This window comes from Protopterus annectens, chromosome 9.part0, assembly GCF_019279795.1.
Source record: "Protopterus annectens isolate FY-2018-M chromosome 9.part0, PAN1.0, whole genome shotgun sequence".
NCBI lineage: Eukaryota > Metazoa > Chordata > Ceratodontiformes > Protopteridae > Protopterus > Protopterus annectens.
Genome location: NC_056743.1, coordinates 8,427,629 through 8,445,633, shown reverse-complemented (window position 1 = coordinate 8,445,633; position 18,005 = coordinate 8,427,629). Strand labels below are relative to the sequence as shown.

At 42.1% G+C, this 18,005-nt stretch overlaps 1 protein-coding gene across 2 annotated transcripts in view; it reads left to right on the top strand.

Moving 5' to 3' along the window:
* The window catches only part of ARHGAP1 (Rho GTPase activating protein 1), a 1,661,218-nt gene that overhangs the window by 1,378,371 nt on the left and 264,842 nt on the right, over window positions 1-18,005 (top strand). For both annotated transcript variants that reach the window (XM_044082524.1, XM_044082525.1), the window contains one exon: window positions 15,707-15,835. In XM_044082524.1, the coding sequence (XP_043938459.1) occupies window positions 15,707-15,835 (129 nt within the window). The remainder of the gene's footprint in view (window positions 1-15,706; window positions 15,836-18,005) is intronic.

The following is an 18,005-nucleotide window of genomic DNA, read 5'->3' as shown; positions in this document are numbered from 1 at the left end:
CTGGAGGTCCTCATCCGCCCCCACCCGAAATAAAAAAGACCACAGTAAAGAACTTCTCGAAAGCCGACTTCACACTTCTAAAGACTAGTGTGGTCTCCTTTAAGGCCCCTGAACCGGCGGTAAACATTACTCAAACCGCTGAATCACTTACAAATGCCTTCTACCAGCACCTGCAGGGCTGCATGGATCAGGCAATCCCAAGCAAAACAAAGACTCTTTGTACCAAAGGCAAGCGTCCAGTCTGGTGGACCCCAGCCATAAACAAACTCTACAACAAAAGGAGAAAGCTACTACAAGATAGAGCAAAATCCTTAAAAGGTAAGACACCACTGATCACTATAAGTAAAAGCTAAGAGCTCTCATAAAATCATCCAAAGCTAATTTTGAGAAAAAAATAGCTAAGGACTCTAAAGACAACCATAAGGCATTCTTCAGCTATGTCAGAAACCTAGGAGGAAACTCCCAGATATGCTCAGAATTAGTTCAAAATGATGTGAAGATTACTGATCCTACAGACATTGCCAACATACTGGCTGACAGGTTCAGTGCAAACCCCCCCCCCTAAAGGAGAGATATCTATACCAAATGATTGTAGCCCCCCAAACATCTCTAACGCCCAGGTGAGAACTGCTCTCTCCATGGCAAAGAACACAGCATCCATGGGACCTGATGGTGTCCCCGGCTGTGTGCTCCATGAACTCAATGAGGAATTAAACCCACAGATAGGACAGCTGTTTAATCTTAGTCTCACCTCGGGATACATACCCAGGGAGTGGTGCACAGCGACTGTGGTCCCACTCCACAAAGGCGGTGCCTCCACCGACCCTGGAAATTACCGTCCCATTAGCTTGACAAGCCTTATCTGCAAAGCCATGGAGAGGATCATAATGGATCTCATAAATAAAGACATAGGGAATTTGCAGACTTTGGATCCAACCCAGTTTGGCTTTGTCAAAGGCAGATCATGCCTCTTAAACTTGGTTGACTTTTTCGAAACAGTCACCAAGGCCATTGACGAAGGAAAGACAGTCCATACAGCCTACCTAGACCTGGCGAAGGCTTTCGATACAATACCCCACTTGGGCATCATTGATAAACTCATCAACTTAAATGTAAACCCATACATTACAAGATGGGTTGCAAACTGGCTGAGTGACAAAACCCACAGGGTCAGAGTTGCTGGCGCCATGTCAGACTCAAAGCCTGTCACAAGTGGTGTCCCACAGGGCTCAGTCCTGGGCCCACTCTTGTTTGGCATCTACTTTTCTGAAGTACAAGCAAGCATAGGAGGGTTATGGCTGACAAAGTTTGCAGATGACTGCAAACTGAGCGCCGTAGTTGAAAAAACATCCGACACAGATATCCTTCAGAAGGGTCTCACAGAAACAGATAACTGGTGCCAGAGCCATGGCCTAAAGTTAAATGCCAAGAAATGCATAGTCATACCCTTCGGGAAAAATAAGGTTACCCCTAGCTACCATATAGGAGGCAATCCCCTGATCACAGAAGAAGTTATCAGGGACCTGGGAACCCAGGTGGACAGTAGCCTTTCATTCGACACCCATATTGCTAAAGTAGTTAGGAAGACCTTCTACATTGCCCACCTTATCATGAAGGGATTCACATCTAGATCAAGGGAAGTCATAGTCTCCCTGTACTCATCACTCATCAGACCAATGATCGAGTACAATGCCCCATTCGGAATGTATCTGACCCGACACTTGCAGCAGCTGGAGAGGCCACAAAAATTCCTCACCAAAAGGATAAAGGGTCTCAAAAATCTGTCTTATGCTGCCCGACTGAAAGAACTCCAGTTATAGTCAGTTGCTTACCGCTTGCTCAGAGGTGACCTATGCCTGACATACAAGGCCATGTCAAACCCAGATTTGATGAACATGCTTCATCTCAAAAAATCTAGATCCCTCAGAGCCACAAGGGCGGGTGACTTAAACCTCGACACGGTTATTAATAGGACGTGCTGGAGGGATAGATTCATCACCCAAAGACTCCCTATGCTGTGGAACAAAATCACGGTCTATGTGAGGCAGAGCACCTCGCTGGCCTTGTTCAAGAGGAATCTTGACCAATGGATGGGGGATCGCAGATACACCCCAGGGGTTACCTCAGTGTCACTGCTCGACAGAGGCACAGCAAAATAATGGGCATAGTTTCTCCAAACTAAAGGGGTGGCGTAAGCCACAAAACTATGGGCTAGGCTTATAAATGCCCTCGGGCAGATAGCCTAGTATGAACCTATGAACCTATGAACCATTGGAGTTTGTTAAATCAGGGGATTTATAATGTTTTATTTATTTATTTATTTATTTTTTGCAGAAGAAGGGTATCACAAATGGAAAAAGAGGGAGTTCCCATCTGTCTGATGTGACTGTGATGTCACAGTGTGTGGAAAGTGGGTAGGGTTTGGGGGGGGGTTACTGGAGGTTAGCCACAACGATAGGGGCAACTCTAGTCATCAGACCAGATAGCTAGTAAACAGTAAGGGGAGTAAAAATAAAAAAAAAAAATTGTTAAATCTTGGTTTAAATAGATATTGCTTAAATTACGTAAAACGTATTAGGAGAACAAGTTATTATCAATTAAGAGCTATTTGCCACATTTAAAGAAAATAATTAAAAAGGTGCAGAAGAAGAGGGATTTAGAATATGGAGAAAAATAAAACAATATTTTAAATTATATATAAATTCAGACATTTTGCAAATGAACTGAGAATATGTGATTTGCGCTAAAAAATAATATTTTAGAGGAGTTATGGGTATATTGCATTGTCTCTCTGCGTGAAGAGCTGAGAGGGTGGGGAATCATCTGTTTTTTTTTTTTCCTCTTCACCGAAAGAGGGGGCTGAGGGGGTGGAGCACCAGAACAGGGACCGGCACTGGGTACTAGACACTGTCACTCCTAACAACAAATGGAAAGCCCAAGTCCCGAATGAGTAGCAGAAAACATTTTCAAATAACTGAAAGTGTGTGCAACATCATGAAGTAAAAAGCATTTTCAAATTCATGACGGTTACTGTGTAGAATTTTACCCATCTTGAGATCAGTAAAATTAATTTGGGAGGGCTTTCCTTTTATTGTCAGGTGTGAGAAAAAGGAGACAAACAATAGCATTTTAGTTTCACTGACAGCCCACACTTACATCAGCTTCTTACATCATCAAACCCCACCTCAGGCCCCATGGCACTACCACCTCCCTCAGGAGATTGGTTAACTGCAATTCCACCTGATCCCTCCCCAGTTTTCAGCCCTTTATCTAGTCAGGCACAGAGCTATGTAATGTAGCCATCTTTTGCACTGACTTCACCACCTGGAATCTGAAGAGAGGAAGAATCTGAGCATTTATTGCCCTCACTAACTGCCAGACTCAGGAAGAAGCTTTGATAGTGAGTACTTCAGACTGGAACAACACAGAACCATGCCCTGAGACCAGGAGCATTTTCCCTCTCACTACAGCTACCCCACAGCAACCAGGTATAGATACTCTAGCCACTTGCCATGCATTTTGAAACATTTCTGTAATTTGCAGTACAGTGAAAGTTGTTATCCCAGGGTACCACTCCACACTGCTGTATTCCTTATACCAGAAGCACATTTTCTGTAGGCTCAAAGAAGATCTCAGGTTCTGATTTTATTAAAGTTATTTTATACTCTGCAGTTCAGCACTTGGTGGATTTTTATTACATGGGCACAGAAAGCTTACACAAAAGGTTATTTGGTCTCAAACTTTTATTTTTTCCAACTTGTGCACATCCATGAGCTCTGTAAAAATGAGCACTGTGACTTGTTTACACTCTAAGCTATTTCTCTGGGTGCATATATTGTTTAAAAATGGGAGTCACCTAGTGTAGCTTTAAGTAACCACCTCCACTACATATAAAAAGGTCTGTCATCGTCTGTAAGAAGAATGGGGACTGATCACATTAATCGTGTAAATGAGCCTCTCACAAGCAGGCACTGTAAACCTTTTTGCTGTACAAGAGAAGATTAGTCTTTAATAGGTTCATAGGTGTGTACTAGGATAATGGCCCTGGGGCGTATACGCCTAGCCATTGGATTACCCTGGCATAGTGCCACCCGACATGTATTTCAGGAGATACGAGCCCTGTAAAAGTGGGCACAGCCTCTCAGATTACATGTGATGCAAACATTGAGAAAGACAAGTCAGACTGGAAAAAGTTCTGCAATAAAGCTTTCATAATTAGCTGCAAGGAATATGAGCCCCACAAAGGCAGACACAGCCTCTCATATTTCATGTATTACAAAACACACTAATAACGTCTGGTGATAGCCTCATAAAAGCAGGCATTTTCAGTGATCAAAGTATAAAGTGCTCTATTAGATGGGCCTGATGAAACTCATGTGAAAGTGTCCTGATTTCGTTATCAACCTGGCTGATAACGGGGCAGTTGTACTGTTGTCTTAAATACCTCGTATTCAGTTTCATTATCAGTTGTCTTTGGATCCTACTTTGTATTTCCAAAAAGATATTGATAGCTTCTTGAAGCATGCTTTGAATGAGGGTTTTATTGACTATAAGATTGTTAAGGGAACCCATAGTTATGGATCTTAAACCTTAGTATTTCTATTTAATTCCCAGAATACCTAAACATGCCACTAGGGCACAAGGTAAGGCCCAGCATTTCTTGGAAAAGGTTGCCTTGTAGTACCCTTGTCTGTGTTTTGTGATTTATTTTTTCATCAGTGCTTGCATGGGTTTATCCAGACGTAAAGATTCCACACACTTTAAGTATGCTGTGAATTTAAAACTTTTGGAATAAACATCTCTTACTTTTTTACAAAAGCAACTTTTCAAGTAGGTTGTGGACTTTATACTTTTTGAACAAACAGCTGCTGTTTTATCCCTGCTTGTGGTTCCAGTTACTTTTTTGTTTTGCCAAAGGTAATTGTGGTGACTTTCTTTTGGTCCAGACAACAGCGGTTCTTCCTTCTTTTGAAAGTGACCAAGGGCATTTACCACAAGTGGAAGAAATTTGCTAGTAAAGTAAGAACTGTGACCCTTTTAAAGCCCCGAAGCCTCAGAGTCTACAATATTTGTGTGAGTTATTATCCTCTTGCCTTTCTAACAAGATTCATCTCAAGGCTATCTCTGCTTGTCTGCCCAAAAGACACCCTCCCTTCTAACCAGCCTCAAGTCAAACAGTTTTTGGAAGGGGTTCTGCATATCCATCCACTCAGAAAATAGGTGGCTCATTTTTGGGGGTCTCACTTTTGTTCTAAGGAAACTTGCACTTTTTCCATTTTAACCAGCTCACAAGGTTGAATTAAAGGGTCTATATTACTTGATCGAAACTTTAAATTATCGAACACCTAAAGGTCGATCATGAAATATCGAACCCTTAACATCGAAAACGGCTGTTTCCACATAGGGAAACAATGCCGTTGGCCAAATAAAAAAAAGTTTTAAACAGAAATGAAGTGGGGGGCTGTGCCCCCCCCCCAACTAAGTATGCCAACTCTGAGATTGCTCTACAGCGTAGAAAGAACAAAATCCGCGTAACAGCCAAACAACTTGTTTCCCTGTGTGGAAACGGCCATTAGCAATTTTCAGACTTCGACATTTAGTGATCGACCTTTAGGTGTCAATAAACTAAGGTTGCAATCACGTATTAGGGAACCTGAATTAAAGATGCTCAACAAACACACTGCCTTACTGACATTGGGGTAGTAGTGACCTGCTACCCTTCTCTAGCAGTCTACCAAAACTTTGAGTTCCTCACACTGCTTGTCTGTAGATGTATTGGATTAATCACCTGGCAGAAAAGGAACTGCCTTTCAGACCCACAGGCAGGACCCTTTCAGATGTCCTTCAAGAATGCAACTGCAGTCATAACATGTGGGTTGTCCTGCCTCAGGCAGCCCTCGGTCGGCCGGATTCCAAAGTCTGGGTCCGACGTCGGCTGATGTCGCATTTCTCTCCGTCAGAGCGGCTGGAGTACATAAGCATCAGCCGACGCCATTTTCTTCAGTCTTTCTTGCCGCGCGGTGCCCGAAGCAGAAGCAGTTCGCAAGTGCCGGTCAGTCAGCTCCTGTATTCTACGATACCGAAGTCATCAAAAAAGCTAAGTACCCCGTTGGGGACCTTTTCTTGCCTCAGCCGATGTCAGAAATTACTGAAAAAGTTAACAATTGTCTTTTTTGTGGTAAACAAATACCTCATAAGGATTTCCACTCTTACTGCCTCCCTTGCCTGGGCCCAGACCACGACGTCTCGGCCTGTGTAGCCTGTGCTCGCTTCAACAAGCGCACTCTCAGGCTCCAGGCGGAGTTCGCTGAAGATTATTTCGGCGATAATTTTGTTTACACCATGCCGTCGGATCTTCCGACATCGCAAACTCCCAAAAAGCGAAAAGACCGGGACCGACATCCCCGGCCCGAGTCTACCACCGACTCCACGCCAAAACCTAGCGCGAGTGCTCCGGTTCCCTCTGAGACGGTCTCTCCACCGCTCCGAACTGAAGACACAGCATTACCGACGACTCTGATTCCAGACATTACTCCGACGCCAGTTATAGATTTTTCTCTGGATACCGAAACCGAGGAAATGCCCGAGACCATTGCTGTAGACAAGGTCACTCCTGCACGTGGAGCTGCCAGGCCCCCTATGGCCATGTCTATTAAGGCCTACACTAGGGCTAAGGCAGCCAGCAAAACAAAGCATATTACTTCTAAATCCTTACCTCAGCCGACTCCAGAGACACAAATTATGTCCATGGCTGCTGATTTGATTTCCATGATTAGAGGTTCACAGGCCCATCCTGAGAGAGCATCCCAGCCTCCTCCTGATAAAAGGCCCCGGGTTGAACCCTCTGATCCTACTCCTTCAGATGAAGATTCTGAGGGCTCTGTCCACTCAGATAGCCAGGAAGAGCTCTTTCAGACCTATGAGGACTCGGATGCAGAAGATTCCATCCCCTCGGCCTCCCCTCCTGAGGATATTTCTTTTGGGGAAGTTCTGCATACCATGAGGGAACATTTCAAGTGGCAAGGTCAGGAATATTCTGATTCTAGGAAACGCCTTAGGACTTTCCTTAAGAAGCCTCAGCACAGGCCCTTAGCTATTCCTCCTGTACTTGATGTTCTGGATGATTTGTATTCTGACTCTAGTGCTACCCCTGATTCTCTTCCTCCTGCTCCAGCCAAGCCAGACAGGTATTACAGGGTCCCAGAAACTCATTCCCATTTATTCAGGGCCCATACTGCTGATTTGGAAACTATTTCACAGGGGCCTAAAGGAGTTTCAGCCTCCACCTCAAAAAATCCTTTGCCCTCCAACAGGGAAGCTAGGTCATTAGAAAGATGGGGCAAAAAGGTTTACACATCCACTACCTTATCTATGAGAGCTTTAAATTGCCTTTTTCATATGTTACAATATCAGGATTATCTGTTAGAAGATTTACAAAAAACATTAGCCACTCCTGATCCTTTAGACAGGAAAACTTTGCAGGAAGCTGTACATAACACTCAGCAAGTAAGCAATCACTTCCTGCAGTGTGGATATGATGCACTGGAAGCTTCATGTAGGGCAGCTATGACAGGGGCAGTCATTCGTAGACATGCTTGGTTAAAAGATCAACCTCTACCAGATCATGTAAAAGCAAAACTTCTGGATGCACCTTTGGAAAGAACAAGCTTTTGGTGCAAATGCTAAGGATGTGTTAAAGACCATCGAAGAAAAAGCAAAATCAGTTCAGACTGTGAAAGATTTCCTCCAGGTTCAACCCCCAGATTCAGTAGGAATTGGCCTTCAAAAACTGGTCCTTTCCTAATCCAGAAAAGTTTCAAAGGGGTAAGAACAGGCGTGGCGAGGAAGAGGCCAATACAGAGGCCCTTACAGGGGCGACAATGGCAGCCAGGAAACCAAAGAAGTGACGCAGGGGTTTCACCTGCCCCACAACCACAATCTCAATGACTTTCCTCTACTACCGCCTACCAGGGAACAACTAGAAGCTCCCTTGGCGGGAAATTATCTCTGTTTGCAGAGAACTGGCACAGACTGACAAAGGACAAATGGATTTTGGACATTATAGACCGAGGGTACAGGTTTCATTTTCATACCTTACCAAGAAAACAAGGCATGCCAAACCTACCACAAAATCAGAGGGCAGAGGCTATCAAGCAAATCACTCTGCTGACTCGAATGAAAGCAATAGAAAGAGTTCCACAACAAGAACAAGACCAGGGGTTTTACTCAAGACTGTTCCTTGTTCCAAGAAAAGAATCTCAGTGGAGACCAATACTGGACTTGTCCGCATTAAACACCTTTCTCATAGTACCAAAGTTCAAAATGCTGACTCTACAGCAACTCCTTCCCATGCTGGGCAAGGGGTCGTGGCTGATTACTCTGGACCTCAAGGATGCATACCTGCATGTCCCTATCAGACACAGCTGCAGAAGATACCTCAGATTTCTTGCAGGGCCAGAGCATTATCAATTCTCAGCATTGCCATTTGGCTTATCTACTGTGCCCAGAGTATTTACAAAATGCCTGGCTTCAGTAATTGCTCATTGCAGGTTCCAGGGTATACAAATTTACCCGTACCTGGACGACTGCCTCATACAAGCGGACGACAAATTGATGTTGACAAAAAACCTGGATTATGTCATACGATTACTTCAAGCTCTGGGATACACAGTCAACTTCCAAAAGTCAAGACTGCAGCCATCCCAGCAAATAATCTTCTTAGGAGCCAAACTAGACACAGCCTCTCAGATGGCTTACCTGACAGAAGACAAGCAAGAGAAGTTAACTCATTACTTCAGAGGTTTAGCAAAACTCACCCAGATGACTGCAAGGAGATTCCTACAGGCCCTGGGTTACATGGCATCCTGCATTCTCCTGGTTCCATTAGCAAGACTACACATGAGAAAGCTTCAATGGTACCTAAAAGCATTTGGTCTCACCACAGCAACAACTTGGAGACAATCATACCACTCATTCCATGCCTACAAAAGGAATTCCTATGGTGGGCCTCGGTGAGCCAGGCAAACACAGGTATGTCATTCAAAAAACCACAGATAACACAGACCATGACTACAGACGCCTCAGACCTTGGATGGGGCGCACATGGAAGGTGCAGGTGTATACAAGGACAATGGTCTCCAAAGGAAACACATCTGCATATAAACCAAAAGGAAATGCTGGCAGTAATGCATGCCATCAAGGCTTTTCAACACCAACTCCAGCAAGGCCATTTAATGATACGGACAGACAACACCACTGTGATGTGGTACATAAACAAGCAGGGGGGCACCCACTCTTACCCCCTTTGCAGACTGACAATGCAGCTTTGGGAGAAATCACTGAATCTGAACATCCAGTTACAATCCCAGTTTGTTCCAGGAAAAGACAATGTGTTGGCGGACAGCCTAAGTAGGAATTTCACAGATCCACACGAGTGGAGGTTACATCCGAAGGCCTTCAGACAACTCACTTAGACATGGGGCAAGCCAGAAGTGGACCTATTTGCCTCTCACCTCAACCATCTTCTACCAAAATTTTGCACAAGGACATACCATCCAAAAGCTTGGAAAATAGATGCCCTCTCATTCAACTGGAACTCCCTAGCAATCTATGCATTCCCACCTCTGCCACTGATGACCTCAGTATTACTAAAGATCAAAGCAGAGAAGCCCAAGGGAATCATAATAGCTCCGGACTGGCCAAGACAACACTGGTACCCACTACTACGGAGCATATGCCACACCAAGAGGTGGGCCCTCCCCCAGTGGCCTCTACTTTTGACTCAACACAATTTCGAAACACTGCATCCAAATCTTCTGACACTGCAGCTAACAGCCTGGGAGATCCCATAAATAACTTCAGCTTATCTCTCTCCAAGGAAGTTCAGCGGATACTAACAGAGGCTCGAAGACCATCCACCAGAAAGGTTTACTTAGCAAAGTGGAAAAGATTCAGCAATTGGAATACCAGCAAGGGACATGATGCATCATTGTTGAACATCCCACTCATCTTGGAATATTTGGCAGATATGTTAAAGAACGGCCTCTCATATTCTTCCATAAAGATACATGCATCTGCTATTTCAGCTAGATACAACACTGATCCTCCTGTTTTTTCTCACCCCTTACTAAGGCAATTCCTCAGGGGAATCAATAACATTAAGCCGCCAAGAAAGGCCCCAGTGCCAGCCTGGACATCAATTTCGTCTTAGAAAAACTGACTCTACCTCCATTTGAGCCAGCAGCTTCAGTTGACTTGCAATTTCTCTCATGGAAGACAGCTTTCCTGTTGGCAATTACCTCAGCAAGAAGGGTTTCGGAGCTTCAGGCCCTAATGGCAATACCACCCTTTATCATTTTTCATAGAGACAGGGTTTCATTAAGGACCAACCCTACTTTTATGCCAAAGGTGGTTTCTAGGGTTTCTTTAAATCAAGCCATTCATCTGCCTGCTTTCTTCCCCAATCCTGAGAATAAGGGGGAAAGACTGTTGCATACCTTGAACATTCACAGACAACTTCTATACTACATGGACAGAACAAAGGCCAGTAGGAAGTCTGAACAACTTTTTGTAGCTTACGTCCCGGCAGTCCAAGGAAAAGCAATTTCAAAACAGACTATTTCTAAATGGATTGGACATTGCATCAGATTCTGTTATTCCTTTCATGGAAAGACTGTTCCAGCTAATGTCAGACCACATTCCACCAGAGCTACAGCCACCTCTACAGCATTCTTAAGAGGGGTGCCTACCAAGGACATTCTAGAAGCTGCTACATGGAGCTCCGTGCATACATTCTCCAAACACTACAATCTCCCTCTATACTCCAGATCCAGAGCAGGCTTTGCTTCGGCAGTCCTGCAGGGTTTGATTGCCACACCATCTCTTTCCTAGAGCATACCTCCTCCCCCAGCTAAGCTATGGTATTCTACCCACATGTTATGACTGCAGTTGCATTCTTGAAGGACATAGTACAGTTTTGCACCCACCATAAATGTAGATGTCCGATAGACATGCAACTGCAGTCGGATTTTCCCTCCCTCCATACCCCTCTATGCCTAGGGTCCACTCCTATCCCTGTTACTCTTAGCTGGGGATATCTGTTATGGTGTATTTGTTTTATTGCTCATTTATTTGTTTGGAATCCTGTTTTTGTCTTCCAATTTGATTACAGCCTTCCTTGGAGGGCACCTGGCATCTGGGGCAAGAAACACTGAAGAAAATGGCGTTGGCTGATGCTTATGTACTCCAGCCGCTCTGACGTCGGAGAGAAATGCGACATCAGCCGACGTCGGACCCAGACTTTGGAATCCGGCCGACCGAGGGCTGCCTGAGGCAGGACAACCCACATGTTATGACTGCAGTTGCATGTCTATCAGACATCTACATTTATGGTAGGTACAAAACTGTACTTTTCCTAGTGCCATAGTAAGGGAAGAAGCTCAGATAAGAAGACATTTTTGCTTTTTATTTCCTCCCACTATTTTTCGAACAGTACTTGAATAGTGTATTCTCCTGTTTTACCTTTTTTTTTTTTTCCTAATTAGAACATTTGTATATCCTTGTCTTTTTACCTTGCCAATACAGTATAAGGCTTATACTGTTTATTATAAGCTTATTGATGGTTTCTTGTGTTTAGTGGGGGTTAACCTTCAAATGAATTTAATGGCTATTTTTGAATGTGTAGATAAGTTTCTGTACTGAGGCCAATTTACTACAGTACCTCTCATTAACGTGTGCTTCCAGAGCCTCAGGTTGATTGCTCCTGTTTTTTTTTCTGTTGGTTAAAAGCTTCATTTGGAATTTTTGACAGGAAAACTTGCTAAAATTGCAGATTTTTCTTTGGAGTTATGATTGTTAGAGGTGATTGAGCAGGATTATGGCATTTTAAATGATTTTTTTTCATTTAAATCATGATTTTGGTGCCATTTTGTATTTTAAACAATTCTGACAAGATTTTTGCATATATTTATGCTTTATTTCTTGTCTAAAATTGTTCTATGCTTATATTTATGTGGGGATGAAACTAGCCTTTTTGTTTTCTTTTTCTTTTGTTGTCAATTTTTTTTTTACAAAAATTGGACTTTTGTGTGTGTATTTTGTGCTTTGAACTGTCCTACTGAAACTTTTGTCATTTTATTCAGTACAACATTCTGAGAAGTATCCCTGCAGAAATATATTCTGATTGCTATCACCACCACTTTGAATCGTAAAAGCTTAACCAAAAATTCACATTTGTAAGCCATCAGTTGTCATCCCTAGCACATCATTAAAAACACAGTGAAATCACGTTCTTATGGGTAAGGAGAATCTGTTCAAAAAAAAAAAAAAAAAAAATCATATTTACTGTTGGTGTGAACCAGCCCATAGGTTTATATATTGAAGGTATAGTCCTCAGGATATTAGGATAGCTCCGAATGTGGTCAGTTGCAGTGATTCACAAGATTTATTGTTATATACTGCCCATACACACAATTAAGTTTATGATTTTTTTTAACGACATATAATAGCTATGTCTATGCTATCAGACATATTGTCCATGACAGTTAGGCTGTTTTACATGCTGAGAAGGATCTGGCTCTGTTATTACCTCAGAATTATTAACTACCAAGGTTAAAGTATGTGCTATGTAGTTTGATGCATCTGTTTTGCTAACGCGTTTATCAAATTCTCTCTTATTTGCCACACAAATGTCCTAGTATTCTGTCTTTTCCTTGTTCATTAAAGTTGTAGTCAGTGTTTGTTTTCTAAAACTTCACCTTGTTTCACTTCTGGATTAAATACCACTTGTCCAATCGCTTTGCATTCTTAGAGTTTTGTGAGATTTTCTTTTTCTCCCTAGTGACTCATGAGTGGCCTTACACGAAACCTGACTCCCATAAACCTCAGCTGTTCCTAATTTGAGTTAAATATTGCTCCATCCCTCCTAAACTGAGGATTTTAGAAGAAAAAGTAGTGAATCATGCTTAATAAATAATGACAATAATTAGAGTTGTAGACTTATTTTATTTCTGAAAATGTAAATTAATTCACATTCTGTTATTTTGTCAGTATCTCAAGTTAATAGCAGTAATGTTGTCCTGATTATTTCTGGAAATGTCCCTGATCCTGTTGAGCTTTATCCCTGATTCATTAGTAGCTATGCCCACTCACCCTCCACTGAAGACTGTGTTTTGGGATGTAACAGGGACTGAGTGCTGCAAACTGATTCACCAGCCTTCTAGTTGGCTTTACATTTAAAGAGCTGACCAGTTATTCCTCCCGCTTCCACTTTACTCCCTTTACTGGTGCAGTCTCATATAGAGGGGAAGGATGTCCTCTAACCACGTAATCTACTCACCATCACCTGTCCAGCAGTTCTGTGCACAAGTAAAGACAGCTGTAAGCTCCCTTTTAACAGTTTTAATATTTACTGTTTTCAAGAGAACTATTTCTGAACAACCTATACTTCTCTTGTGTAGTTTTTAATCCTTTACCTCTGATTCCTTGCCTTCAGTTTTGTTTTTTTTTTCTAGAATTTGTGCCTTGTATTTTGACTAGTATTGAAACTGCATTTTAGCATATTAACTTCAAAAGTGTTTCTTGGGGGCAAACTTCATGGATCTGTTTTGCAAAAAAAAAATTTTTTTGTAGATTAGTCATTACAGCGGTGATGGTGCTGCGGTAGCGTTGTCGCCTCACAATAAGACACTGTCTGGTTCGATTCTCAGCTAGAGCGTCTTCTGCGTGGAGACATGCGTGAATGGGTGTACCTTTGTTGAAGGTTGTGCGTCAGGGCTGGTAACTCGGCACATAAAAATCAACTACCAATCATTAGCGGACCGGAGTTCCGCTGTTGCGACCCCTAACCGGGAAAAGCCGAAAGACACAACAACAACAACAAGTCATTACAACAACTATTGAATACTTACCTTGTTTATAAGCTAGACACAACAACAACAACAGGTCATTACAACAACTATTGAATACTTACCTTGTTTATAAGCTAGACACAACAACAACAACAGGTCATTACAACAACTATTGAATACTTACCTTGTTTATAAGCTAGACACAACAACAACAACAAGTCATTACAACAACTATTGAATACTTACCTTGTTTATAAGCTAGACACAACAACAACAACAGGTCATTACAACAACTATTGAATACTTACCTTGTTTATAAGCTAGACACAACAACAACAACAGGTCATTACAACAACTATTGAATACTTACCTTGTTTATAAGCTAGACACAACAACAACAACAGGTCATTACAACAACTATTGAATACTTACCTTGTTTATAAGCTAGACACAACAACAACAACAAGTCATTACAACAACTATTGAATACTTACCTTGTTTATAAGCTAGACACAACAACAACAACAAGTCATTACAACAACTATTGAATACTTACCTTGTTTATAAGCTAGACACAACAACAACAAGTCATTACAACAACTATTGAATACTTACCTTGTTTATAAGCTAGACACAACAACAACAACAAGTCATTACAACAACTATTGAATACTTACCTTGTTTATAAGCTAGACACAACAACAACAACAGGTCATTACAACAACTATTGAATACTTACCTTGTTTATAAGCTAGACACAACAACAACAACAGGTCATTACAACAACTATTGAATACTTACCTTGTTTATAAGCTAGACACAACAACAGGTCATTACAACAACTATTGAATACTTACCTTGTTTATAAGCTAGACACAACAACAACAACAAGTCATTACAACAACTATTGAATACTTACCTTGTTTATAAGCTAGACACAACAACAACAAGTCATTACAACAACTATTGAATACTTACCTTGTTTATAAGCTAGACACAACAACAACAACAGGTCATTACAACAACTATTGAATACTTACCTTGTTTATAAGCTAGACACAACAACAACAACAGGTCATTACAACAACTATTGAATACTTACCTTGTTTATAAGCTAGACACAACAACAACAACAGGTCATTAGAACAACTATTGAATACTTACCTTGTTTATAAGCTAGACACAACAACAACAACAAGTCATTACAACAACTATTGAATACTTACCTTGTTTATAAGCTAGACACAACAACAACAACAGGTCATTACAACAACTATTGAATACTTACCTTGTTTATAAGCTAGACACAACAACAACAGGTCATTACAACAACTATTGAATACTTACCTTGTTTATAAGCTAGACACAACAACAACAACAAGTCATTACAACAACTATTGAATACTTACCTTGTTTATAAGCTAGACACAACAACAACAACAAGTCATTACAACAACTATTGAATACTTACCTTGTTTATAAGCTAGACATTTTGAAGTAGGAATGCAAAAGATTCCACCGAGGATGGAACTGTTCCAGTTCGGAATCTTTTGTGTCTCTGGTCTTGACTTTACACTGTGGCTTTTTTTGTCATTCATATTAAAATAGACTTTAAAGCATGTGTACTTCTTACGTAGGTATTGTTTTCTGTACATTTTAGAAAGGTATAATCAACAGAAGACAGCAATTAAAAACAAATTTTACAGCTAATTATAGCAGTCAGCTTCAAAAATGCTTGTTTTTTACATACAGATACTAATTTCTGTATTGCGTGAAGCATATGTGGACAGAACACATTAAGTAAAACTGAACAGTAGCATTTGGCACTTATCTAAGACTGTTTTTTGTTTTATACCTAGGTAATACTGTGGATTTTGTCAAATATGAAGACGTTCATCTTGCTGCGGTTATCTTGAAGTTGTTCCTTCGAGAGCTTCCCGAACCACTGCTGACCTTTGAGCTGTATGATGACATAGTCAAGTTTAATAGTAAGTCGCGTCAGTTTCAGCGTTACCAGAACAGATTTCTGCACTTTCATTGTGAAGTTGGTAAACTGCTCACTAGATTTATGGAGGAGTAATTCCCTGATACTATGTTTGACTTTTGGTAGTTTCCCCCTATTCTTGTGTGTTCAAGTTACTACATTTGCATAATGGTACCTGAAGGTGGAGCTCTTCTGGCTGCAGATTTATTTTTTCAGCAAGAGTGGCTTCCTTGTCATACAGGTGGCAGATTTACATTAACACTCATCCAGATTACACTGACAGACTGATCTTTTTTTTTGGGTGGGGGGGGGTGTCACTTTAGCATTAAATCATAATACTTTTGTTTATTCACTAGAGAAGCCATGTTGGTCTGGCAATATATTCCATAGCAGTTCTTTACCTCTGCAGAGACCAGAAAAAAAAATCTTGTGAAGCAGATAATATTCCTGACTGGGTCTAGATCTGGACCACAATTCTCTGAAGATACCAGGTTTGGGGAAACAGTTAATTACTGGGTTAATTGTTAGGCTGGCCCCCATGGAACCTTTTAGCTTCGAAAATAAGATGTAAAATTGAGAGTGAAGAAATCTAAATGGTCCAGTCTTTCATAGTTTTACACATAATTGCCTATACTCAGGCACTTAGATTACAGCCCTTCCAAAGGCAGACAGGCCTTACAGGGCACCGCAGATTTACCACATTTATGTAAGAATCTTGAGGCTGATCTGCCACAGTTTCTTTAAGTACCAATAAAAGTCAGGAAAAACCTTACCTTTTGTTTTACTTCAATATGACAAGAAATCAAGAACTTTTAACTGGTATAGTAAAAGAATACCCATGTCCTTTTGGGGTAGGAGTGAGCGCCTAATTATTTGTCTCTAATGGTATCATATCAGTGAGATGTCTGGTATGGCTGTCAACCTAGTGAGCACTGAGCAGGGCGACCTGATTAAGTTTTAAAATCAGTGTCTGGACTCACCACAATTTTGACCCAGAATGCAATTGGTTTATGCCACCAAAAAAAGGAAAAGTAAGAAACCTGAAGGGTTAAAGCAGAAATTTACTAGGCAGATCAAAGTCACCAAGCGAGCTTCTCATGAAAGAGTAGGAAGAGACTCCTGAAACAGGGCAAGTGCAGGTACAAGATTGGGCTTAGGCCAATTAAACCTACTAAGTTCAACAGGGCCTCCTCTGTTGGGAGCCCTGTACCATGCAGTAACATTGGTCCAGAAGTTTGCCTGAGATACACTGTAGAGTTTTCTTAATGTCATTCTTACTCCAATAAGAGAACCAAGACATTGGATCCGATAGTGGTTTCCACTTTGAGCCCAACTGTTTCCCTGATGTGCTCGACTCCGATGTGCTCGACTCCGATGGCTTCAGGACCCAGTGCATTTCAGAGCTTAAGCTTAGATGTTGAGTCCAGAGGGTTAACTTCAACTCTGATTTTTTCAGAGCCATCGCTTCCCCTCCAACAGCTCGGCTCCAACTCCCCCCTTGGAGTGGAGGGTGTCGTGGATTCAGGAGAAATCTGCTCCGGCAGCTTCAGCTGTAGAGGGACAACTCTCAGATCCTCGCAGTCCATCTGTCTTTGAGGTGATGGAGAAGGGTCCTCGCCCATCCTAAGGGATTTTAGGTTCTCCCACCATTGGATCCCATCCCCTCCTCCATGGAGTCTGTCCTTGAGGTCTCTTGACTTCCACTGGGACAGCTGGTGCTGCAAAGCCCCCAAACTCTTCTCACTGTGGAACCCCATGTTTCTTCTGATACCTTCCCGGAGTATCCCCAAAGAAGGTCCCTTGGAAGAAGAGGTGTAAAAGGAGACTCCTGGATTCCTCACAGGAATCTGTCACTACAGACACTGACTTTGAGGAAGGGGAATGGTCCCCCAGGTGTCCACCCAAAGATGTCTCCTTTGCAGACATCTTTGAGATCCTTTGCCAGAAGGGTGGATGGTCCTTCCAAAGCCCTAACCCAGAGGAGCCAGTGCTCTTGGAGGCCTTCAGCACTGGCCTGCCTACATCCTGGGTGCCCCCTCCCCTCGGTGGACCCTGTTATGGAGTTAGTTTCCACCAGGGCATGGAAGGATCTGGACACCATAGAGCCCATATCCAATTGGGCTGACAAGATCTGAAGTGCTCCTTCAGACAAACCCCACTGGACTAAAGGGATC